The 26,606-nt window shown below is 41.7% G+C and overlaps 1 protein-coding gene and 1 pseudogene across 1 annotated transcript; one reads left to right on the forward strand and one right to left on the reverse strand.

The window, feature by feature from the left end:
* Positions 1-1,578: 1,578 nt before the first annotated feature.
* Positions 1,579-16,084, reverse strand: LOC103297972 (guanylate-binding protein 6-like). Its single transcript, XM_008154702.3, has 10 exons — positions 15,895-16,084; positions 15,098-15,225; positions 11,086-11,195; positions 10,684-10,880; positions 6,993-7,238; positions 5,427-5,707; positions 4,513-4,725; positions 3,472-3,574; positions 2,963-3,156; positions 1,579-2,014 (listed from the first exon to the last, which is right to left on the reverse strand). The coding sequence occupies exons 1-10, from the start codon at positions 16,082-16,084 to the stop codon at positions 1,787-1,789; spliced, it is 1,890 nt and encodes a 629-aa protein (XP_008152924.1). The 3' UTR covers positions 1,579-1,786.
* Positions 13,889-14,068, forward strand: LOC103297971 (ATP synthase subunit epsilon, mitochondrial-like; annotated as a pseudogene).
* Positions 16,085-26,606: the final 10,522 nt, after the last annotated feature.

A 26,606-nucleotide genomic window follows, 5' to 3' on the forward strand; every position in this document is an offset into this window, starting at 1 on the left:
AGCATAGAGGCCACCACTGCACATTTAAAGATGAAAAAATCTCTCTCACCAGCGTATGTTCTTATGTTTGGCAATTTGTTTCTAACACCTTAGAAGTATAATTCAGGATAGGAAGTAGAAGTTACTCTAGCTGAGATTTCCAAGTGAGACAGGCAAGTGTATGTCTTAGTTTTGAAGCAAATACAATGGATTGAGAACCAGGCCTATAAGGAGACCAGATGAGGATACAAATTTTATACTTCTATACTTTGACTTAAGATGAAACCCCTAATTTTGCTGGTGTCATTTCTAGAAGGAGTGAGAACTTTCATGATCTCATAACCATTTTTTACATTTTCTTGTTATTATTCTCATTATTAGTGTTACACTTTACATTTTCTCTGTTATTTATTTATTTATTTATTTATGAATAGAGGTTCAGGGCATGAAATTCATGCACTGGGGAGGAGGTGTCCCTCAGCCCAGCCTGCACCCTCTCAAATCTGGGACCCATTGAAGGATGTCTGATGCCAGTTTAGGCCCGACCCCTATGGGTTTGGACCTAACCTGACAGTCAGACATCCCTCTCATAATCCAGGACTGCTGGCTCCCAACCTCTTGCCTGCCTGACTTCCTGATTGCCCTTAACTGCTTCTGCCTGCCAGCCTGATCACCCCCTAACCACTCCCCTGCCAGCCCAAACGACACCTAACTACTTACTCCCGGCCTTATCTCTCCCAACTGCCCTCCCCTGCTGGCCTGGTAGCCCCCAACTACTCTTTCCTGCAGGTCTGTTCCCCCCAACTGCCTGTCCCTGCAGGCCTGGTCACTCCCAATTGCCCTTCCCTGTAGGCTGTTTGCCCCTAACTGCCCTCCACTGCCAGCCCAGTCACCCCTAACTGCCCTCCCCTGCCAGCCCAGTCACCCCTAACTGCCCTCCCCTGCCAGCCCAGTCACCCCCCAACTGCCCTCCATTTCCTGCAGGCTGGTTGTCCCCAGCTGCCCACCCCACTAACCTAGTTGCCCCTAACTGCCCTCCCCTGCTGGCCTGGTCATCTACAACTGTCCTCCCCTGCAGGCCATCTTGTGGCGGCCATCTTGTGACCACATGGGGCAGCCATCTTTGACCACATGGAGGTGACCATCTTGTATGATGGTGTGATGGTCAATTTGCTTATTACCTCTTTATTATATAGGATTTTTTTACAGGATGCAGAAGAAAGAGTATATAATGAAAAGTATGTGGATTGTTTACCTTGATCTTACCCACATCTCCTGAGTTGGAACTGATCATACTTCTTTGAGGATTCCCATAATTATTCAATGTGTACACATATATATGAATGCACACGGTAATTACATTTTTTCCCATTAAACACATCATAGACTTCTTGTGTACCTCCTTTTTTCACTTTACAATGTATTTTCAACATTATTGTATATTTATAAAAATAGAGCTAAATTCTCTATTCACTGACTGCATAATATTCCAGTATGTGCACATGTTTAATTATATTAACAATTTATATAAATGAATATTTTTGTAGTTTCCAATCTTTTTTCATTTAAAGCGATAAGTTGATGAATTGTTTGTGAGTATATTTATTTAAACTTGCAGATTTCATAAAGTAAACATGCTATATCAAAGCATAGGAGCATTCATTCTATCTAATGAGGGCTAGGCATTGATATTCTTTAGTAGGCACCTTTTTTTGTTTAAGACTTGGATGAATGAAATTGAAAAGAATACACACTAAAAACAAGCCATAGCATATATCCACATTCTGAAATTTCTTTCAAAGGAGAATTATTTCTTATGAAACAGTGAGCCAAAGCCTTTCACAATATTACCAATAAGTTTGCCAGGAGCACACAATATTGAAGAGAGCTCAGTGCCAATTCTATCTATGGTTTTTGCAATCCAGGGAGTATTATCATTTTGAGTAGTATCCATCGTTTGTCTCAAATGATTGATCTCTGCATTCATCTCTTCAGCTTTCTTTCTAAATCCATCTCTAAGCAGATCTTCTTGAATCTTAAAAAGAAGTGAGAAGGGAAATAAAACTTCTTAAATTCCCATGTTTTTCAAGAATTTCATTTTCTATTTAATAACTTTTTCACTCTTAAAATTGTTCGCTCTTACACAATCAAGCATAATTTTGCAATAAGAAATAATCCTATCTTGGACCTAAACACTGAAAAAAAACATAGTTTACATTCTTACAAATATTCACATATCCATAGGGTTTTACTAGGATGCTAAACCTGGTCTGAGGACAAATGCAATGTGTGCCAATCACAATATCAGTTGAGAAGTAACCTTGGTGTGCTGGCACCAATTCTCAGTTCCACTTGGAATAATATGACCAACCAAATGTAGAAATAATAGAAAATTATACATTTCACTAGAACCATATTATAAACACGTATAGATAGCCAATCATGAATTCTTCCTTTGCCATATGATAACTTGATTAGATTCTCCACACCTGGGAACAGTGCAGCAAGTTTGAAGCTGTCATATCCCTGTATTTTTAATATGGAATTTCTGATAGTTTATTGTCAGCATAGATCTACCTTAGAGTCTTTGGGTGGTAGCAGGGTTCCTGATAATAGGCAATGATCTTGGTAAAGCAAACCAGTTGGTGGTCATAATAAATACATGTACTTCAAATAGCTGTGTATTCAGACAAAATAAGTCATTTAAAAATATCCCAAAATCACACCTCAGAACCTATTTATATTGTCTAAGTATTCAGAGATGAGATACTTGTCGTGACCACTCCAGAGTCTATGCAAAGAGTAGATTTCAAAGATATTTTTTACAAAGAAAGGGAACAAGGGGAAATTCAAGGTTTTAGCAAATCACAAGTAGTAAATGGCAATGGTGTTGCCTCCATGGTCTTACTATAACATTCTCCATCCCACCTGAGCTATTAGGATAATGACCATGGAACACTACTGAGGCCATGGCAGGACTTACCTTCAATTTATGCTCCAACATCATATTCTGCTCTCTTAATACATTCTCTCTTTCCCTCTCCAGCTTCTCCTTCAGTTGCACTATATTTTCCTCGAGACTCCTCTTCTGTGCCTCCATCTGTTGCTGCTGCTCCTGTAGTTTCTGTCTCATCAGCTCCTGTTCCTTCTCAGCTGCCTCCTTCTTGGCCCGCTCCGCTGCCCCAGAGAGGTTTGAGAGAGGGAAGAAAATTAGGTGAGGACTAATCTCTACCCTTCTGAGCTCTAAGAACAAGCCAAACTGGAAGGGGAGGTGGAAGAATCTGAATTGTTCCTTTGCCACACCATCAAGAGCAAATTTCAGTGTTATGGGAAAGGCCCTGGCTGGCTGAGGTGCCCTGGTGTTTTCAGAGTTAGAGAGTGTGTTCCACAGAAGGACAGAAAGCTCATTGTCTCAGGAGGTTTTGTTCTCACAGCTGTCAAAGGACACTGCAGGTAACTGCCACCCATTGTGAGCCCAGTCCTGGCCCTTACCTGCCATGGCCTTCTCCCCATCTGTGAGCGCTTTGTCTGCCTGCAGGATGGAATTCTCTATTGCTGCCTGTGACTGCAGGAACCTCTGGAGAACCTCATTTGCCTGAGGAGACAAGAAGAAACAAAGAACTTTGATGTTCACTGGGAAGAATAGGCTTCAAAATAACTATGTCCATGTTATTTTTCCTTCCTGATTAAAACTGCATCATGTCTTCACACAGTTTCCAATCTCATTAGAGAGACCAGAAGCTCTTCATAACCCTGAAGTCTCTCTCCTAGTGCTCCATTCTTCTATTCACTCTACATTCCAGCCAGTGAGAACCATGTTCAGTGCTGCAAAACCACTGGCTCTGGTGCTTTTGTATATTTACCTTCCAGGGAGAAATGTTGTCTCCAATTAGTGTTGCTGTTCTCCTCTGCCACTTGCTGGCTGTACCTTTAAGCAAGTCATTTTAACCCATCTCTGCCTCTCAATTCAGATGTGTGAAATGTTTACAAAATGTATAGATGCCTCTTAATGCTAGTTGAAGGATAAAATTAAAATACTTGGGAAAGAACTCAATATTATGTCTTAACAATAAGAGTTCAATAAATATTAATTGCATTATTATCATTATTATTTTAATATTACTTGTTACTATCTCCTAGGTAGCCAACTATCTCAGATTCATAATTATCTTAATGCTATATGCAATTGTGTAAGTGTTTGACTTCCTTTTCTCTTTTGATCAGCCTTGAATACAAAGACTCTTATTTTAACATGTAAATTGTTTGCCTTTGACACACTGAATGTCATTTTGTTGGATGGAAAAATGATTATTTCTCTTCTGTCTTTCATGGATTTCAGAAATCCATATTTATTTCTGAGAATGTATATTATGACTTTTCAGGGAAAAAAGATGAAATAACCTTAAATGCTAAAACAGTCTTGATATCCCTACATGCTCTGATATAACCCACAACTCGTGCTGTGCTCTCTGATTTCCAGGAGACTTTCTTGACTTTAATCTGCAGGATCCCTATGCTCCCCTTATTCCTTACCTTCACTCCTTTCCTGGGCACTTGCCAGTAGTCCTGTTCAATCCTTTCCTTTGTTTCCATGTAGAGCTTGTGACCACCAGGAACAGAGAAAATGCCTGCTGAAACACTTTCCATTAGGGACTTGGAAAGCTGCTCAAGTGTTTCCTGGCAGTATTTAACAGATGCCTCTTCATTCTGCAGCAAGAACTCATCCTGCTTATCCTTTATGATTTCCTGCAGGGGAAGTATAGAGGAGAGTCACCAGGAGAAAGGAACAGAGGAGAAAAAATTCCAAAGAATCTGGTGGTTTAGCTGTGGTCCTCATGATAAAAGCATTCTGTTGGAAAGGGACATGGAATAAAACAGGAATTTCAAGGCTTCCTTTACTCACAACCCTGAAAATTCCATGTGAGGCAGGAAAAAGCTTCTTACCCCCTTGGGTCTCAGATCCTTCATCAAAAATGTTGGTGTTGAATTACCTTATCTCTATGGCTCCCTGCAGCTGTAACTTTTGTTAATTCCATCTTCAATGGCACAATGATACAACAAGGAGCCATAGGAGTTGAAAACAGCCTGGTCTGAGGGTCTGTTAAGAAAAATTTGGTTCATGGGAATGGGAAAGTGTCCTCAAGAAAGTGACTAGCCAAGGAATGACTTTTTGGTCTTCTGGGCAGGCTTGAATTCAATACAAGTATTCAGCTCAGAAAGATGTCTATGCTAATTATGCATCAGAGATCCGAAAAATTTTTGGATAAACTACTGAGGTTTGGTGATGAGGGAGCAATGAAAATGCAATGTTTTTAAACTGTATCCCTCAAAATCCAGACTACTCAATCCATGAGTAAGAGAGGAGGACTAGGGTCAGAAAAGCTCTTCTAGGCTTCATTTTTCAAGGGAAGAGTCACAAAGTGTAAATAAATACTAAGACATATTACCACAAGATTCTTCAGGAATGCCTGGTTGTCATCCTTGAAGGAGTGCTCCATGAAGATTGCTATGGCTTCCTTCTCACAAGCTGCATGCAGGTCCAGCAGCTCCTGCAGCGTGTCTGTGGGGAAGCTCACTCTCTGGGCCATCTGCTCGCTGTAGTGGTTGGCTGCCTTCTGCACAGCCCCTGAGTTCTCAAGCTGGGCCAGAGTTGTAACTGCATTCTCCAAACAAGGCACTGCTCCACTGTTGATGGCATCCACATAAGTCACCACCAGAGTCCTTAGCCCTAGTAAGCCAGGAAATTTAAGGGATAAATATCAATTTATCACTCAGCGGGATCTATGATTCAGACTCTACATTTCTAAATCTCACTGTCTTTTTGTCTCTCACACACACTCACTCGTGTGCGCGCACACACACTCATACACACAAACACACTACTTCCTTCTACTATTGTTGGACTATGCAGTTAATTAGATATTAACAGGAGATCAGGGAGCAAATGGAATCAGACATCTGATAAAGCCTGATTAAGTAGGAAAAAACAGCCTTACAGTCACGCTGGGGAGTCCACCCAACTAACCAGGATGGGAGAAAATGGTGCAGAAAGAATTCCTTTACTAAGTACCTGCACAATAGGAACCAAAAGACCAAGCAGAACTATGAAGCATGTGCAATAGGAGCCAAAATTCAGACCATAAATGGGGGAGGGCACAAAACTGGGAAAATCTGGGGAAAGATTGCATTGGGGGAAGGGCACAAGCCCTGAAGAAGACAGGAAAGAGATTGGATAGTTTTCAAGAAAGCCTGCTCTTTCCCAAACCCAAATATATATGGGGAAGCTTAACCAATACCTCAGGGCAGTAGCTGCTCTCTAGCCTGACTGCTCTCTGTCTCCCTGAGAGTGTACTCCTCCTACATCAGGGTCCCTGAAATTCCTTTCACACAACACCACAGAAGAACATATTTCCTCCAGTAACACTATTGTCCCATTGACTCTTAATTTTTATGTTTCTTTAGACCACAAACTAACATAATTCAATATATTCCTTCATCTAACATACTAAAGGATATCTGGAAAACATAATTTCACATTAAAAATCTTAGAAGCAAATTATTTACATAGGTAGACAGAGGAGGTAAGGTAAATGTGATTCTATTTTTTTCCTAATTATGCAGCATCCAGTAAATTTTCAGAGCTTTTTGGGCTAATAGTCATTAGTAAGTTGCTCTAAACTCCCAAAATATCTTTTGTATTCTCCTTGCAAATCATTATAAAGAACTTCAATTAAGGAAATAGGGTATTCTGTTTTTATACCCAGTTAGTGATTCATTATTAGTAGAACACTTTTTATATGTATGGATGCTGCAGATTTTGTTGTCAATGGTTGTAACTTTGGAGAGGAATTTCTAAACACCCAAAAGTGTGATAAGTATACATGTGTCCTCGTGGAGTATGAATATCTGTAGACCCATAATTCTATGTAGAATCAAACACAAATCCTGGAGAACACATCCTATAATATATTCAACAAATATGAGGCCCCACAAAATGTGAAATGGAGACTCACGTTTCCCAGTGACCGTGATTCCCTCCCTGAGGGTCTTGGTCCTCGCCTGGGTGAGGATGTAAGAACAGAAATTCTTTGTTTGTTCCTGGAATTTAGGATCCAGTTGGTTGTCTGCAACCTTCTCAATATTGGCTAGGAGTTCTTTGTTATTTATTGGCCGGTCAAAGACAAAACACTTCCGTTTTGGAAAGAAATGTTGGATGCACTCTCTAGGGAGATTAGATATTTGAGCTTTGGGATTCAGGCCTGAAAGATTAAAACAAATAAAAACAGGTATTACTGTAGGAGCAGTCTGACAGGGATTTTTGTATCTTTGCCCTATTCTATCTGTATGACTTGTGTTTACAGCTCCTTTAGCATAGATATACAAATGCTTCTTTAACATCAAATTTACCAATGCTACAACTCTGGGGGAAATATTTGGCAGAGAACAAACCTGGTTAAAAAACAATAACAATAACCTATTACTGTTATAGGACCTAAAAATGGTAGAATATTGTCCATATCGTCTATATTAGCTATTGAAAGAATAACAGAAGCACAGGTCAAATGTAAGTTTATGGTCTACTTGATCCAATGGAGAAATGAAGCTGTGGATCAAAATGAAAAGCTCAAACAAGACTTAATGATGCAATGTTAGAAATAACACCAGCTTATTTAAGGAAAACTGTTTAGATGCAAAAATAATGTGTACAGCATTAGCTTTTAAAAAAAAATAAAAACCTCGCCCTAACTAGCTTGGCTCGGTGGATAGAGCGTCGGCCTGTGGACTGAAGGGTCCCAGATTCGATTCCGGTCAAGGTCATGTACCTTGATTGCGGGCACATCCTCAGTAGGGGGTGTGCAGGAGGCAGCTGATTGATGTTTCTCTCTCATCGATGTTTTTAACTGTCTATCCCTCTCCCTCGCTATAAAAAGATCAATAAAATATATTTAATAATAAATAAATAAATAAATAAATAAACACCTCTGAAGAGTAAATGTAGCTAAAACGTAATTTTAAGGTATCACCATTAGTCTCTAAACTCTTTAAGGTAAAGAACTATATTTCATTTGATAGCTTTGCTGCTCTGTGTAGCCCATTTCTCATTGTTTTGAGAAACCATAAATAGAAACATGAAATCAAGAGTGTATAAATCAGAAGTGGAATTTCTTTCAAGGGTTCATCAGATACCTTCATGCCCATGTAAATGTAACCCATTCAAATATTTTTATTATTTTGAAATTATAGGAAGGGTAAATACATGGAAATTGGGGGAAAAGAAACTGTGATACAGATAGAAAGAATTAACATCATTAAAATAATTCCCAAAGGAACCTATGGAGTCAACACAATCCCTGTCAAAATACCAAAGGCGTTTTCACAATACCACAAAAAATAATCCCAGAAAGAGTATGGAGGCTTCTCAAAAAAATTGAAAATAGAACTGTCTTATGACCCAGTGACTTCATTTCAGGTTATGTATCCAAAGAAGTCCAAAACAATAATTCAAAAGACTATATGACTCCTATATTCAATGCAGCATTATTTATGACTATCAGCCCAGTGCACAAAATTCGTGCATGGGGGCGAGGAGGGGGTGTCCCTCAGCCCAGCCTGCACCCTCTCAAATCTGGGACCTCTCAAGGACATCCTTCTCACAATTCAGTACTGCTGGCTCCCAACTGCTCGCCTTCTTGCCTGCTTGATTGCACCTAACCGCTTCTGCCTGCCAGCCTGATCACCCGCTAAACACTCCCCTGCCAGCCTGATCAACACCTAATTGCTCCCCTGCCAGCCCGATTGTCCCCAACTGTCCTCCCCTGCCAGCCTGGTCACCCCTAACTGCCTTCCCCTGCCAGCCTGGTCACCCCCAACTGCCCTCCCCTGCCAGCCTGGTCTCCCCCAACTGCCTTGGGGGGGACCTGGTTGCCTCCAACTACCCTCCCCTGCAGGCCTGGTCCCCGCCAACTGCCCTCACCTGCAAGCCTGGTCCCCCTCTACTGTCCTCCCCTGCAGGACTGGTAGCCCCCAACTGCCCTCCTCTGCCAGCCCAGTCACCCCTAACTGCCCTCCCTTGCTGGCATTCTTGTGGCGGCCCACCCCTGCTGGCATTCTTGTGGCAGCCATCTTGTGTCCACATGGAGGTAACCATCTTTGACCACATAGAGGCAGCCATCTTGTGTGTTGGAGTGATGCTCAATTTGCATATTACATCTTTATTATATAGGATATTATATAGGATATCCAAGATATGGAATTAATCCAAGTGCTCAACAATAGACATATACAACAATAGACATCGTGGTACATATACACAATGGAATACTGCTTGGTCATAAAAAAAAAAGAATGAAATCATACCATTTGAGACAGCATGGATGAATCTAGAGAATACTATTCTCAGTGAAATAAGTTAGACAGAGAAAGACAAATATCATTTGACTTAACTTATATGTGGATCCTAAGAACAAAATTGAAACAGACTAAGAGATACAGAGAAAAAAACAATGGCTGTTGGGGGTAGGATGGGGGGAGTGGTGTTGGACCGCTGGGTGAAAAAGTTGAAGTACAAATACAAGTTGGTAGTTACAAAATAGTCAGGGGAATGTAAAATACAGCATAGGGAATATATTTAATAATATTGTAATAATTATGCATAATGCCAGGTGGTACTTGAAATATAGGGGCGATCACTTTGTAAAGTATGTGATACCTAACCACTATGATATACACCAGAAAATAATACAAAATGATATTGAGTATAAACTTTACTTGAAAAATAGAATTGTTTTAAAAATAAAAATCTATGATATAGAAATTAAAATTATTTTATATAATAAAAGGATAATATGCAAATTGACCCTAATGGCTAAATAACACTCTATGATGCACACTGACCACCAGGGGCAGATGCTCAATGCAGGAACTGCCCCCTGGTGGTCAGTGCACTCCCACAGGGGGAACTCTGCTCAGCCTAAGCCGGGCTAATTGCTGCGAGCACAGCCTCTCCTGCCTCCTCAGCAGCACTAAGGATGTCCGACTGATGGCTTAGGCCCACTCCCCACTGGGCCTAAGCCGTCAGTTGTACATGGCCTGAGGGCTCCCAGACTGCAAGGGAGTGCAGGTCAGGCTGAGGGACCCCCCTCCAGTGCACGAATTTTCGTGCACTGGACCTCTAGTATTATGATAATTATCAAAATAGATTAGATTGAAAAGACAAAATATTCCTCTTTCAGATTATTATAACATAGTAATATTTACAGATAATATATGTATAAAGACATTAGAAATGTATATGTGCCTTTCAGAAGAATCATATCTAATTACATGAAAAATATTTTTTCATTAGATAGGCTTTTCATTGTAATTTTATGCCAAACAAGTATTTGATCAGCTGCTTTCTTCAACACAGAAAAGCAGAAGCTAAAATAATAAACATAAATGTATGCTCTTTAGAAGGTTTTAGCAACTCTGTATTCAAAGTTACAGTTGGATTCTCAATTACAATGTGTAAAGAACAAATGGGTTATGAATAGTTTTACTCTTCTTTAGGCTCTACTTTGCTTAAGTAAACTTAAACTCCAGTCCTTAGAGCTTTTCAACTCATTCCCAGCCACCATTTCTACAGACTGCTAGTCTCAAGTACAAATGCAACTCCAGACATGATGTTTAGTGCCTCCCACCCACTGCCCAGCCATGCTCTGTTACCTGGAATCAGCTTCAAGGCATTCTCCAGGTACTCATCTTCTGTGATAGGGTGGCCATTTAACTTCAGCTCCAGGGTGAAATCCCGTACGGTCCAGATAAAGTCTGGAAAGAAACTCACAAACTCTACTGAATCATCTACTCCATCTGGTGTAGGGGAGGACTTTGCCCTGATCAGTTCTGTCAGCTCTGTCACGTAACTGGGACCTGGCTAAGGAAAATAAACTTTCTACCCACAATTCCCACATTTCTCTCATTAAAAGAAAGAGTATTATTAACACTCTCTTTCACTCTGGAACCTTTTGGTCAACAAAAGGCAACTAAGTGAGAGGAAAGGAGGAATTGACTGGATCTCCATCCCCACAGCCTCCATGACACATGGAGGCTGAGTTCCTGGAAGGATACTGCAGCTGCTCCAGGGCCTGATGGTTGATGGTGCCCAGGCTGTTGTAGACGAAGCTGCTACACAGAAGCACGGCCAGGGCAAAGATCCACGAGTCATTCTTAGGGTCGCCCTGGAAGTACATTAGGACAAGACATTCGGGGGTTTACCCTATAGAAATTCATTCAGACACTAAGTCTAACAGTCCTTTCTTTTATTTCAGGTAATGTACTCACCACGCAAATAAGTAAGTTTGAAGACCAGCATATCCTATATAATAAAGAGATGATATGCAAATTGACCCTCACACTGTAACGTCATCACCAGATGGCGACCCACATAGTGGGGGCGGGGCAGCAGGGGCAGGGCTGGCGGCTGCTTTGCACGGCTTCCACCGGGATTCCTGTGGTCCCGCGGGGAAACAGGGGTCCCAGCGTCTGCTGTGCATGGCTTCTGCCGGGGTTTCCATGGCCCACCGTGTGCGCCACGGGGGTCAGGCCCAGCAGATGCTGAGCGGGGCCCAGAGGTGGAGCATCAGGGCACCACTCCAGGACTCAGGGTGGTTCCATGGCCCAGGGCCGGAGGGGGGGCGGGGGAAGAAGGGATCCTGGGTCTCAGGTGATTTCGCATGATGGGTCACTAGTATATACATATGAGCTTTAGCAATTACAATAACATTACTTGTGACTGTGATTCTTTCATATATAAAAGATGTCTGTCATCACAGAATTTTTTTTATTGAATCAGATGAAATAAAAGCCTACCTAATAAAAGAGCAATATGCAAATTAACCATCACTTTGCTACACCCACAAGCCATGCCCACAAGCCAGTCAGGAGTGAATATGCAAATAAACCCAACCAAAATGGCTACGGCCACAGAGAGCAGGAGGGAGGCTTGGGTTTCCCCGGCAATGGAGGAAGCCAAGCTTTCCACCTGCCCTTGCCAGCCTAGGCCTCCACTCAAGGCTACAAAGTTTCAATGATAGAAGACACATAAATCCAAACAGAAATGGCGGCAGCCACAGAGCTGGAAAGAGCAGGAGGCTAGGGTTGCCCCCGGCGATGGAGGAAGCCAAGCTTTCCGCATACCCTGGCCAGCCCAGGCCTCTGCTTAAGGCTACAAAGTTTCAATTATAGAAGGTACATAAATCCCAACAGAAATGGCTGCCGCCACGGAGCAAGCAGAAGGCTTGGCTCCACTCCAGGCTACAAAGTTTCAATTGTAGAAGATAAATAAACCCCCAGGGCCTCTGTTTGGGTCACCAGGGACGTGGCCGGCCTGCAAACCACCACAGGTCCCTCACCCAGGCAGCCCCAGACCCCAAGGGAACCCCCACCCTGATCCTGGACATCCTTCAGGGCAAAGCAGCTGGCCCCCACCTGTGCACCAGGCCTCTATCCTATCTAATAAAAGAGTAATATGCAGATTGACCAACACTCCAACACACAAGATGGCTGCCCCCATGTGGTCAAAGATCCTGCCCCCATGTGGACACAAGATGGTCACCACAAGATGGCCACCACAAGATGGGAGGGACCAGGCCTGCAAGGGAGGGCAGTTGGGGGTGATCAAGCCTGCAGGGGAGGGCAGTTATGGGTGACCAAGCTAGCAGAGGAGGGAAGTTGGTGGCGACCAGGCCTGCAGGGAAGGGCAGTTGGTGGGGGGGTGGGGGGACCAGGCCTGCAGGGTAGGGTTGTTAGGGGCAAACAGGCTGGCAGGGGAGCAGTTAGGCATCAATCAGGTTGGCAGGGGAGTGGTTAGGGGGTGATCAGGCTGGCAGGCAGAAGCAGTTAGGGGCAATCAGGAAGGCAGGCAGGCGAGAAGTTGGGAGCCAGCAGTCCTGGATTGTGAGAGGGATGTCTGACTGCCCGTTTAGGCCCGATCACCCCTCGAGGGGTCCCAGATTGGAGAAGGTGCAGGCTGGGCTGAGGGACACCCAACCCTTGCACGAATTTCATGCACCAGGCCTCTAGTAACATATAAAATAACTTAGTGCAGCACCTGGTGTGCTATTAGGTTCAATGAATAGTGTTAGCACATATTTATTCTACATATATTTGTTGGTCATGGACTATATAAAATATTCCATAGTTATCATAACTGGGGATATATTCAAGAAATGTTTATGGGAAGCTACTGAATATTTCAACTGTTGTTAAAATTAAAAAGCAGTTTAAAATGACAAATATTACTTTCAAAGTGACTATTTCAAAACCATGACAAACATCTATAGCAATGAATATAATAAGGATAATATCTACAGGAGGCTTGCATCATAATGACATGTATAAGCATTGGAACCTGTAGCTATAATAGTAAATTAAGGGGTGGGGGGGGAGGGAAGAGATAATTAAAGAACTTGTATGCCTGAATGCACAACCTATCCACACTGACAATAGCATGGTGAAGTCCTGCAGAGGGGATGGAAATGGGAAGAAAGCATCAATGGGAGAGAGGAAGGGAGACATCTGTAATACTTTCAATATTAAAGATAAATTTTTAAAAATAGTAAATTAAAATTTACAAGTCCATCGTGGAAGACCAGAGCTATGAAAGTTGGAATATTTTACATAACATGAAGTTTTTTTCAGCATCTTGACTGAAAATTAAAGACTTGGTAGAGTGTGAATTTGAATAAATGAAGGTATCCTGCAGGTGGAAAGACCCACAGAAACAAAAGTAGACATGGCAGCATACAGAGGTCTCTTCTCATAAAAGGAGAGTTGTTTGATCTGACTGGAACAGAGGGTAGGTCAAGAAGTTAAAGTTGGGCTGGGTCGAGCCCTGAGCCAACATGGAGGTGTCCTCATGATTCAGTCCTACTATCCCCCCTCTCGTGGCATCATGGTGGCCTACTGGCGATAGGCTGGACTCAGCTACATCCACTGCTCCCACATCAGTGTGAAAACAGCGAGGGATGCACTGAAAACTGAATTCAGAGCAAGCACCGAGAAGACCTTCGGCAGCAGCGTCAAAATTGTGAAAGTGAAGAAGGAATAATGTGCCCTGACTAAAGCTTGAAATGCTGCATTTTCAAGGTGAAGATGTGTGGACACATGTTATGGCAGATTGAAAACCATCTCACTTCATCGGGAAAATAACACCTGTCTTGTTGATAGATCGACAATGCCAACAAACTGAAGCCTGCTTCCCTTGGGGGAAAAAAAAGAAGAAGTTAAAGCTGGATAGTGAGCTTAGTGCAACCAGATGAAGGAACTTAAAGGAGGGGTTCATTTGTTTGTACGAAACACAGCAGGTCTAAATAACGGCACAATACAGAATTTTCTTTCTATGATAAACACTGTCTAAAGTTGTTCCTTAGAGCAAAAGTGGAAAATACATGGAAAATTCTTAAAGGAAAATGCTGATTCATTAATTTATCTTCCAAAGCCCAATTTTAAATAAATGATTATAAGAAGTGGTACTTATGACAAACAAAAGGTTATTTAGACAGCAAGACTGTTTGATACACAAAACAAACACAAAATTTCTAAATCTTCTTTGGGTAGAAATAGGAAGTTGTAGAAATGTAGGTACTATTTCCAAATAAGTCTCAAATAAAAGCAGAAAAGGAGAAACCATTCATTTTACCCTTCAAAAACTCATTTTAAATTTTGTTGAAAGATAAACACATGCTTTTATAGAGCTATCGCATTCAGAGGTGTCTCAAAGTCTTCCAGGATGCTTGGTGAGTACTTGGTGAACTTCACCATAGGACTGCAGACCCTTTGAGGGCAGGGCTTTTACCTGGGTCACTAGTATCTACAGTACTAACTTAGAGACCTGGGAATATGGTGCTCAGCAATTGTTTACTAAATTGAATAAAATTATTCATCCAGTGCCGAGAAATAGAAAAAAATTTACTCAATGTACCATGACACCTTACCTAGAAATAAGAGTCAAACAAGCGAGCATTTGCCTGATATATAGTTGGATTTCTAGATTTCACAAATAGATCAAGCAGTTAAGTTAAAGAGTTCGTTATGAGACTATCCAGAATGAAAACAACTTATCTGTGACTCTCTGCCTTACCTTTTCCACATCTCCCAGGCCCTCGGTGTCTAGAAGGACCAGAGTGCAATCAGGCTTATTGGGGTGAGGCACACACCACATCCAGATGCCCTTGGTTTGAGACTGCACCGTAGAGCCCAGAGGGAAACCTATAAAAGAAGGTGGAGACCCAACCCACAGTGACAACAGACAATCTAAGCAGCCAAGGGGCTACACAGTCAGATGTTCTGGAATGGAAATACCCCAGAATATACGATGGTGCTTTCTCTATTTTGTAAAAAAATGCTTCACTTTGTGTGTCATCTATTTCAAATAGGAGATGAATGTTAACTGTGAGAATGATACCCAGCAAGAGCTCACAATGAACCAGATATAAGAAAGGTCACTGAAGACCATCATAAGGGCATGTTAAAAGAATGGTTCACTAAAGGTGGATAGAAGTAGATAGAAGGGAGAAAAAAAATTGAGATAATATGTTTTCCAGTCAAAGTGATAAAAACATGGCAGAGCGTATAGGAGGGGTTATTTGACAGAGAAAGCAAAACATGTTATGAGAGAGGAGGCACAATTTCAAGACCACAGTACTTGCACAGGTAAAAGAAGGAATCTATGCATTAGTAGGATAGATTTTCCTTAACAGGAGTAAAACATAGAATATGGTAATAGAATACATTAAGGTAATAATTTAGTGGTGAGAATTAGTAGATTGGTTTATTGAAAGGAATTTAGCTCTTTCTTCATGTGACTAGTGAAGAAAACTAAGAAACTGTGATATAGCTAGAGTCAAAGAATTGTCCTCTGCCTGAGACACCACTCACCGTGATTCTGTCCTGCAAGCCGATTCATCAAGTAGGATTTGCCTGTACGATACAGTCCTACAATGGCCACAACCACCACTGGCTGAGAAATCTGGTCAAGAATCTCTAGAGCTTCCTTATTCACTGACAGCTGCTCATTGCTGTTTTCCACCAGGCAAATGGGGGCCATCATGTTGGGTCTAGATGCCATGACAACCTGCAAACCTAGAAGAACATCCCAATAGAAATAAGATTACATTTCTATTCTCTGAAGCAAAGTTGAGCAAAGCACCCATCATCTTAAGACAGTGTGCGTGTTTTACTTTATTTCTGGCACAGTCAATAAAAAATATCAAGAAGACCTCACAAATTCTGCATTCTTCATGTCCTGTTAAAAGTATCCATGTGAAAGGACTTGTATGCATGCATATGAGCCTAACCAGTGGTCATGGACAACAGAGGTGTAGGGGCTTGCATGGGGAGGGGTTTGGTATGGGAATGCGGGCATGAGGACAAATATGTGATACCTTAGTCAATAAAGAAATTTTAAAAAATATCCATGTGAAAATATCAAGTGGGTCTGCATATTTTCTGGACGTGTCTGACCTGGGACTTTGTTAGGGCAGAGAAAGTACTTCTTACATTCCAGAAAGTGCTGTGCTGGTCCTTCCTAATTTTCAGATCATACCAAGAAAGAAGCTGAGCTGAGAGTTGGCCTAAGCAAGTTTCGGCCTGAGCAGTGAATTATAGCCTTGTCAGGGGACAGCATGCTCCTTGCCCAACTTTTAAGGATGTGACTGGGAGCTGGAGATGAAGCCACAATCATAATGCAGATCATCTGTGTTTGGTCATCTTTCTTTCTTTCCTCTTTCCTTTTTTTTTTTCCCACCCAATTAACAAAGACAAGCCAGAGCTCTCTGAGTCAAGTCTGCTCTTGATTAAAAAAAATTAAAAAAACAAAGTATTAAAAAATGTGTAGGAGGTGAAAATCATGGAGAATCAGAATTAAAAGACATAAGTGTATCCTAATGCATGTTATAATGAGGAACATTGAGCTCATGCATAAGAAGCTGCCTCATGGCCCCATTCTATTCCCTAATCTCTTACCTCTCCATGGACCCTTCTTTTCCGCTCCACTTGCTGCTGTCCTGGTTATAGACACCTCATAGCTACCACTGCTCCTAATGGGGAAGCTAAAGCCAGCAGCTGAACCTTGCAGTCCAGGCTAGGTGTCCGTCCCTACCTCTCCATTCCTCAGAGTTCATTTTGAATCAGAAATTGAGAGGTTTAAGCTCAGGACCAAGTTGCTTGCAAATGAAAGTTGAACTTGAACTTCTGTCCCACAGCTCCTCCCGTCAGTGTGTCCCAGAACAAGCTCCCAGGTCCTTCTCACTCCTCCTTGCTCCCTCTCCTCCTCCCACTTTTCTGTTGCTAGTTTACAGAAGTTAAAAAAAAAAAAAAAAAAAAAGCTGAGGAATTTTTTTTTTCATTCTAACAAAGAACTCAGCAAAACAACTGAATCTAAAAACAATAATTGATGTAATTTTTTGGTAGTGATTAAACATTTGGAAACTGCAGAATAAAAACCCGGCTTAGACCTTATAGGTATTTTTAATAGTTGATTAAGATATGTGAGAATGAATTATTTCATCTAAATACCACTTTATAGAATCTTTGGAATACTAAATACAGTTAATGCAATAAAGAATGTTTTCATGTTTAAATTGTATGTTAAGGATCATCTTCCCTCTGTTTTTTCAATGTCCCACAGACATCAGGGAAATGTCTGAGATGGGGAGGGGAAGATGGAGGAAGTGACAGGAAAGGGCAGGTTTGGTTCCTCAGTCACAGAAAGGACTTCAGCCCCTTCAAGCAGGTGATGTAGGGTGCACCCCTCCTTTTCCCAGGTGATGTAGGGTGCACCCCTCCCTGGTGCAGCCTGGGAGGGTGCCATAGAGGGAGCTGGGTATCCCAGAGACAAGGTCTGCCCCTTGCCACTCTGCATCAGCCTTCCATCCAAACAGAGGGGCTGAGCTGCCTCCAGCTTATAGCCCCGCGGGCCACCCCTCCTCTGTCCCCACCATTGGCCAGCTGCCTCCAGGCTGACAGTGGAAAGCCTTTGCCTCCAGAGCCAGGTGTGCTGCAAAGGAGCATGCATTGTTCTTGTTGATGTTAGTTAATGAACATGTGAAGGAAATCCAAGTCTCTGAGCCAACTTACCTGTCTCCTAAGCTGCAGACGGCGGATAAGTTCTCGCCTCTCCTGTCCTCCAGAGTCTGGCTCCCCAGGGTGTTCACAGTTCTCTTTAGAAGCTGTAAACTGAGCAGGATGTTATAGGCAAGCAGCTATGAGCTGGGTTGAGAAGAATCAAAATCGAAAGGACACATCCTTTTATAGAAAGGTAAGTGTTGGGTTTTCATCCCCTCTCCCCATCCCCCGAAGGCATGCAGGGTGGGTGCCATTTCCCCCACACCTGCTTGGAAATCCCAGGCTGGCACCTCCCCCTCAAGGGGCTTGTTTTCCCTGACTTCACATGAACACAGAGCTGCAGGGCTGAATGTGAGCCAGTAACCGCTGGGGTCTTTTTGTTGTTTTAATTTTATGTTTAGACTACCTTTTCATTTCTGGCTTTTAAAAAAACTAATTATTAGTTTATCCTTCCTCATTATCAATAATTGTGCACATAAGACTCCTATTTTTCCAATCAAGAGATAATCGTTAGTATTTTGTAGCATATTCTTTCACTTACTGTGTGTGTGTGTGTGTGTGTGTGTGTGTGTGTGTGTGTGTGTGTGTGTGGTGTCTCTGTGGGGGATTAAAAGGGTCCTGGGTTTATATTTTGAGTGTTTCTTAAAATAAAATAATATAAAAATACAAATTCAAAAGTGACCATTCAAAATGAACAAAGAAATCTTAGCCATCAACAAGTTTTTGAAAGCTGACAAGTGCCACAAATATTGTCTATATTGTCCGCTTTTATCTTCTATTAAGTTGCATTCCCCATATTTGCATTTTCATATGAATCATAATTCTAAACTTGAGTGGTGATGGTTGTACATATCTGAACACATTTTAAAAAAAGCCACTTTGTAAATGGGTGAATTTTATAGTATATGAATTGTATCTCAATTTTTAAAAAATCATTTAAGAGGCTGATGCTGCAGCTTGTAACAGTTCCACCACTCTAGGCTCAACCTGGTCATTCAGAGATTTCAGGTTCCTTCCATTCTGTTGATCTCTATCCACTAAGGCATTGTACACATCTGTAAAGTTTAACATTGAGTTACCCACATCTGTTATATAGACAGTAAATGGAAAAGAATAACTGGTGACAAATAAGCTCAAAGTTCCCTGACCCAGACCCACAAGTAACATATTTGTAATTCTACTCACACTCCATGTGCACATCAAGCCACCTAGATGCAAGAGCAGCTAAAAAGATTTAATCTCTACGTTGGTAGCCATGAGCTCATGTTTAAAAACAGAATCATACAATATTTAGAGCTGAAAATTCTGTCATATCTCTAAAACTATATGCACCAATATAGAGACAGCTTTAAAAGACCTTTATTCCAACTTGGCAATATTTAAAGTTGAACGTAAGCTGGGTTAGTATTGTGACCCTGTATTTACTGAGACACAGAGATTGATGCAAGGTGACTGTTAGGCAACAAATCAACTCAAAGATAGAGAGTTCTTTCTTATCAACTGGATCCAAGAGCCTGCATTCCTCTTCTCTCTCTTTTTTCTTTATTGTTTTTTTTTTTTTTCAGAAGGCTGCAATATTAAAATGTGAATCTACACATAAAAATATAAGGCTAGATCATTCTTTTAGCCTTCAAGTTAATATTTTATTATTGTTATTTTATCATGTTTATTAACTTATTTTTAATTTTTTATTATTATCATTATTAAAGAAAAATATGTTTGGTGTCTTCTCCCAGCTTCCATGGTGGGAAATTATTGAAAGACAAAGTATCTCTAAAAAATATATTCTATAACTCTAAGTCTCAAAAGTGTAATATTGGTAAAGGAAGATTAATTAACATGAGTTCTTAAATTGATGTAAGTTAATTAGGTTTTATTTAACTTGAAATGAAATTTTTGCATGTTCTATTATTTTAACTCCAGAAAAAATGACCAACCTTCTTGTTGTCAAAAATGTATTTATTTGGCACCAAGTGTACTCAGCTTTATGGACTAGTGGGAATTCTTAGACAAGGACAGTCTCATTTGAATATGTTGTACACAGAGCGTGGCAGAAGACCATAAAGCTGCTGATATACTATCTCCCCCGCCCCCCACCTCCCAGAGAAGCATAAACTCTCTGTTCAAAATTCTGTTGGGTGCATTCTTCAATTGAGAAAAATCAAGTACAAAAAATAAGGGCCCCTCAAAGACAAGATTCATGGGCTTATGGAATTCTGGAATTGAAGAGAGTAACCCACTGTGACAAAACAGTAAAAACAAAACAAAATTAAAAGTACCTTCAATATTGCTATGCACTGAAATACACAGACTAAAAGAATAGAGTCTCAGAATTATACACAATGTACGCAATGGAACTTGCTTGGTGGATTGGCTGGGTAAATATATTATGTTGGACTAAGATTACATCACTAGAGGAAAAATATGTGCTTCTTTGTTCCTCCTGCACCTGGAACACAGAGCTTAATGGGCAAACTGATATTACAATGATTTCTAATTTTCAGGATGAATATTTGGGGGAAGACAGAGCTTCTGGTACAATCTCCTATACACTGGAATGCTAGGATTACACATGGATTTATAAAATCCAACTTCTCTCATGTCACATTCTGAGAGACTGGCGCTTCCATTGTGCCCCAGTTCCACTCACATTCAACCCACAGTGCCTGCCTTCACTCGTCCACTTTTACAGGAGGTGAGACAGCCTTGTGCCACATCACTGATGGAATCACAAGCAGTCCCTGGTCATTCTTCCTTCAGGGAACCTTAAAAGTGCTGTTCTTATTCCCCTAGAGAACAGTTTAGTGACCTGTAAATGTGCCTGATGTGAAAAAGCACCTCATCCTGGTCCCAGAGACATAATTTGGAAAACAACTTCCCAAGAGTCACCTGGAGAGGCCCCCTCCATGCCTACTGCATCCAATTGGGTGTGAAGACATATGTAAGTGCACTATTGCTGGGCCACACCTCAAGAAGTACCCCCTTTACACATTTGCAATACTTGTCTGGATTTGTCCACTTAAGTTACGTGTAGATAATTTAAGAGAAATTTTAACTTGAGTTGCAGGTCTCATCATTACATAATGCTCATCTAAAGCATCTTCAGGTGCCAGTAGTAAAGAGAAAAATGTTCATTAACATGGGCAAATGGGTATATAGTGTGGCCCTTGTCTTCTGACCCTGGTGGGCTGAATGCCCATGCGGCTTATCCTTGTCCTTCCTCTCCAAATAATGATTTCATTTTTAGTCCTCCAGAACTGTCATGACAATTGTGAGAGATGAGAAGGGGGTGTCCCAAAACCATATGCAGATTCATTATAAAGATATTATAATGACCCTGTTGGTCACTTTTAAGTCAGTATGGCTGCCAAATCTTGTTGCGACCAGTTTTGTTTGGCTCAATTACAAGAAATCAGGGAGGAGGAAGTGGGGAACAGGTGATCAGTGAAGGTCACATCTTCAATGTTACAGCCAAAAATGAAAAGGGAAAAGGTAGAGCTTGAGATGTTTGTTCCATATTCTAACTTTACTGCCTCAATATTATATACCAAATTTTATAGGATTCTGATGCATGTATCTGGACTTCAGACCATGAGACTGGAAAAGTGAGAAAGTCAAACTACTTATGGAATATTTTATGGCCCAGACAAGAATATGACAAAATACATGTGTACTCATATTTCATTGTAAAAATTTAAACAAAAGGAAATACCTGGATCCTGGGGAGGAACCAAGATGGCGGCATAGTTAAACGGCTGGTCTGCTGCCTCGCACAACAATTTCAAGGGTACAACTAAAAGACAAAACATCTACCACCCAGAACCACGGGAAAGCTGGCTGAGTGGAAGATTTATACCTAAGAAGAGAAAGGAGCACAAACGCTGAAAAGCTGAGGTACGGAGGCACGTGAATCGGGCTGGCGGCGGGCGGCTGGGTGCACGGTTTTTCTTCAACCCGCAGGGAGACAAGCTCCCAATCACTCGGAAATCCAGTTTCTGGGGACACACGGGGGACCCAGACACCTACGGGGAGAAGCTGGACTCTCGGCCATCGGGTCGGAAAGTGAGAGTGACTTTTTTGCAGTGGTGCGCCCAGCAATCATTGTTTTACTGCGCTGGAGCGAGGGGCGCAGGGACTTGGAAACGTGGAAAGGCAGAGACGGCTGACGCCAGCCATCGCCATTGGCCACGCCCCAGCCTAGTGACGGCCTGAGACCCCGCCCAGCCCTGAGGCCCCGCCCCACACATTCTACAAACCCTCCCAGGCTCCACACAGCGGCTTTTGCATATAAATGGCCTGTTCTGTGACAGCTTAACCAAATAAATTGCAGCTCCAGTCAGACTGCTCCAAATCCGCCCAAGCAAAGGAGAAGAAAACTAGCCCTTGCTGTAGCTCCTGCTGGGGGACACACAGTACACAAGGGTACACCCAGAGTGTCCACCTCAAGTAACTGGGAGGCTGACCCGTTGAACCAATAGGACACCTAGTACACAAAGCTACCCTACCAATTCAGGGAAGCAGAGAATATGAGAAGGCAAGGAAACAGATCACAAACCAAAGAAATGGAGGAGAACAAGCGACTGGACATAGAGTTCAAAACCACGGTTATAACGTTTTTCAAGAATTTCATGGAAAAGGCCGATAAATTCAATGAGACCCTTGAGGATATGAAAAAGGACCAACTAGAAATTAAACATACACTGACTGAGATAAAAAATATTATACAGAGACCCAAAAGCAGACTAGAGGATTGCAAGAATCAACTCAAAGATTTGGAATACAAAGAGGCCAAGGACACTCCTCCAGAGAAGCATGAAGAGAAGAGAATTCAGAAAGTTGAAGATAGTGTAAGAAGCCTCTGGGACAACTTCAAGCGTACCAACATCAGAATTATGGGGGTGCCAGAAGAAGAGAGAGAGCAAGATGCTGAAAACTTATTTGAAGAAATAATGAACGAAAACTTCCCCCACCTGAGGAAAGAACTAGACTTACAAGTCCAGGAAGTGCACAGAACCCCAAACAAAAGGAATCCAAAGAGGACCACACCAAGACACATCATAATTAAAATGCCAAGAGCAAAAGACAAAGAGAGAATCTTACAAGCAGCAAGAGAAAAACAGTTAGTTACCTACAAGGGAGCTCCCATATGATTATCAGCTAATTTCTCAACAGAAACCATGCAGGCCAGACGGGAGTGGCAAGAAATATTCAAAGTGATGAATAGCAGGAACCTACAACCAAGACTACTCTACCCAGCAAAGTTATCATTCAGAATTGAAGGGCAGATAAAGAGCTTCACAGATAAGAAAAAGCTAAAGGAGTTCATCACCACCAAACCAGCATTATATGAAATGCTGAAAGGTATTCTTTAAAAAGAGGAAAAAAGAAGAAGAAAGATAAAAATTATGAACAACAAATACATATCTATCAACAAGTGAATCTAAAAGTCAAGTGAATTAAAAATCTGAGGAACAGAATAAACTGGTGAACTTAATAGAATCAGAGGCATAGAATGGGAGTGGATTGATAATTCTCAGGGGGAAAGGGGTGTCTGTGTGGGGAGTATGGGAAGAGACTGGACAAAAATCATACACCTATGGATAAGGACAGTGGGGGGGAGAGGGGGGAGATAAGAGCAGAGGGGGGTGGGAACTGGGTGGTGGGGAGATATGTGGGGAAAAAGGAGAAACAATTGTAATCTGAACAATAAAGATTCATTAAAAAAATAAAAATAAAAATAAAATAGAAAAAAAAGGAAATACCTGGCTGCAATATAGGAAATAAAGACTCTAGGTGTGTGGCCATCTGCTAAGAAAAAGAAAAAAAGCAGAACAAAATTCTTTTGAGGGGGGAGAAAGACCAAAATTTGCTACATGTTTTAAAATAGAATTGTAGTATGTTAGAATACTCAGTAGGAATATTGACCATATATAGAAACAGTGCAGTATAGTTCTTAATAGCATAGTTTTAGAATCAAGATGCATGTTTCAGATTGCATTTTTACATTCTGTGATTTGTGACTTTGAGTCATTTACTTTCTTTCTGTCTTAGTTTTCTCACTTCATAGCCTTATCATGAGGATTAATGTTAACATTTTTAAAGTACTGGGCACATAGTAATTAATTAATTAATTAATTTTTTTTTTTGCTATTATCAAGAGTGAAAATGAACTCAAATTGGAATGACTGGTCAGATCAATAAATTTTTATTGGCTATGTGTGTGCTCACCCTGCCATTTACTTAATTGAGAAACTAACCTCCTCTCTGATTAATTGACTTGTCCTTGTCCTTGTCTTATTTGTCATTATTAAACCTCGAAGGGCTTTAAAATGAGCACTTTTGATAAAATGGACTTCATAAAAGTAGCAGAGTCTCAGAAAATGGTTCACTCCAGAAAGTGTAAATGTCTTTGCATTTCTTGATCCAGGCTTCTCCTAAGTGCCCTCTGCAGGGTCCAAGATCCCAAACATTGTGGATTTTATATGTAAATGGGCTTCTTCTGTGTAACTTGAGGTGTTCCAGCTCCAAATTGAACACCTGAGTTAGGTCAATGAGTTTCCAGCTACCTAGGATTTATCCTTCCCAAATGGTAGAATATGACCAAACCTGAAGAAGGACATCAAGTCTTATAACAGAGAGAATCAAGATGGTGGCATAGGTAAATGTCAGTACCCAATGTCTCCCACAACCACATTAAAATTACAGCTACAATACAGAACAACCATTAGTCAGAACCTCCTGAAAGATAGCTGAATGGAAATCCTACAACTAGGGAAGTTAAGAAGACAACACCTTGAGACTGGTAGGAGGGGCAGAAGAACTGAACAGGCCGGTGAGAAACCCACGTGAGCCATTCTTTTTAATCAGGAGGAAAATCATCTCTATAGAGGTTGCAAATGATAAGCAGGGGGGTCTGGCCACACATCAGACCCCCAGTCCAGCATTCCAGAACTGGGAAGAGAAGTCCCTGTAACTACGAGCTGTAAAAACCAGTGGGGATTGTGGCTGAGTAACACGGAGGCTGCTGGAGATCCAGGTGTTTCTTTAACAGGGCCAGTGCATGAAGTTACTCGGACTTGATCCCTCTGAGCTTCAGTGCTGGGTGACTTTGGGGGACTCAGACACACATAGGGAGGAACTGGATTGTCTGGCAACAGGGCAAGAAATCAGGCAGGGTGGTGGGTTTTCTCCCAAATATGGTGCTCACAGGGGTCATTGCTCCTGTGCAGTGACCTCCCCTATCACAGAACTGACTGGCAGGGGCCATATCTGAGTATCCATCAGCCTGGTTCACACTGCTTGCTCTACTTTGGTGATTCCCTGAGACTCCACCCCATTCAATTTGCAGCCCCACACAAGCTGTTTACTGCAGCTTTTCCATATGAATGTCCTGTCCTGGCTCAGGCTTCAGATTTTGCTAAAATCTCAAACAGGCAGCATGTGCTGTAAGCATGTCCCAAACCTATCAATAAAAGGCCCAAGTCCCAGCACTAGCACAAGCTTGCCTTGTTTCACAGTTGGACCTTGCCTGGGCACTTCCAAGCCCAATATAAATTGCAGCCATCTACAGACCTCTCTGTAGCTCCTGCCAGGTGGCCCCAGGCTGATTTTGTATCTCCTTGAAGGCTGTAGGCCAATGCACCTGGTGGACAGCTTCAGACCATACTGGATTACAACTCTACACATCCCAAAATGACACACTCAAGGGGAAGACTCGGTGAGCACAAAGCCCCACTGAAGCAAGTCTTGCTCCATAGGGGTGTTTCTTGCACAGCAGCTCTCCCACTGTAGTCACAGCTGGTCCTCATAGCCAATTGGCCTAGAAGTCAATTCCTCTCAGTGATGCCAACAACAATCAAGGCTCAACTACATGACTGTGCACACATCCCACACAGGGCTGTACCTAGAGTGCCCAGCTCAGGTTACTGGGGAGACTGAGCCACTGAGCCCTACAGGACACCTATTACACAAGGTCACTCTACCAATTCTATAAGACACAGCATCTGGGGAAGCAACACGTGGAGATAAAGAAACATGTCACAAATGAAAGAAATGGCCGAAACCGGTTTGGCTCAGTGGATAGAGCGTCGGCCTGCGGACTCAAGGGTCCCAGGTTCGATTCCGGTCAAGGGCATGTACCTTGGTTGTGGGCACAGCCCCAGTAGGGGGTGTGCAAGAGGCAGCTGATTGATGTTTCTCTCTCATCGATGTTTCTAACTCTCTTCCTCTCTGTAAAAAATCAATAAAAATATATTTAAAAAAATAAAAATTATAAAAAAAGAAAGAAAGAAATGGAAGCAAGCAAACTACTGTATAGAGAGTTCAATCCAATGACTATCAGGTGACTCAAGGATCTTCATGACAGTTTCAAGGGACTTAATGAGACCTTCAAGGGAATTAATGAGAGCATCAAGAGACTTACTGAGACTTTCAAGGATCTTAGTGAGAATGTCAAAGACATGAAAAAGTTCCAGTCAGAAATTAAGCATACACTAACTTAAATAAAGAATAATGTACAGGATTTC

This window comes from Eptesicus fuscus, chromosome 9 (assembly GCF_027574615.1).
Source record: "Eptesicus fuscus isolate TK198812 chromosome 9, DD_ASM_mEF_20220401, whole genome shotgun sequence".
Lineage (NCBI taxonomy): Eukaryota > Metazoa > Chordata > Mammalia > Chiroptera > Vespertilionidae > Eptesicus > Eptesicus fuscus.

Bases quoted from the DNA above. Each gene is read 5' to 3' on its own strand.
- LOC103297972 (XM_008154702.3), bottom strand. From the start codon at position 16,084: ATGGCATCTAGACCCAACATGATGGCCCCCATTTGCCTGGTGGAAAAC. The intron at 4,726-5,426 runs GTAATATGTCTT...CTTCCCCTGCAG, and splicing joins CATTCCTGAAGAATCTTGTG to GAAATCATAAAGGATAAGCA. The intron at 3,575-4,512 runs GTAAGGAATAAG...TTGTCTCCTCAG, and splicing joins TGCCCAGGAAAGGAGTGAAG to GCAAATGAGGTTCTCCAGAG.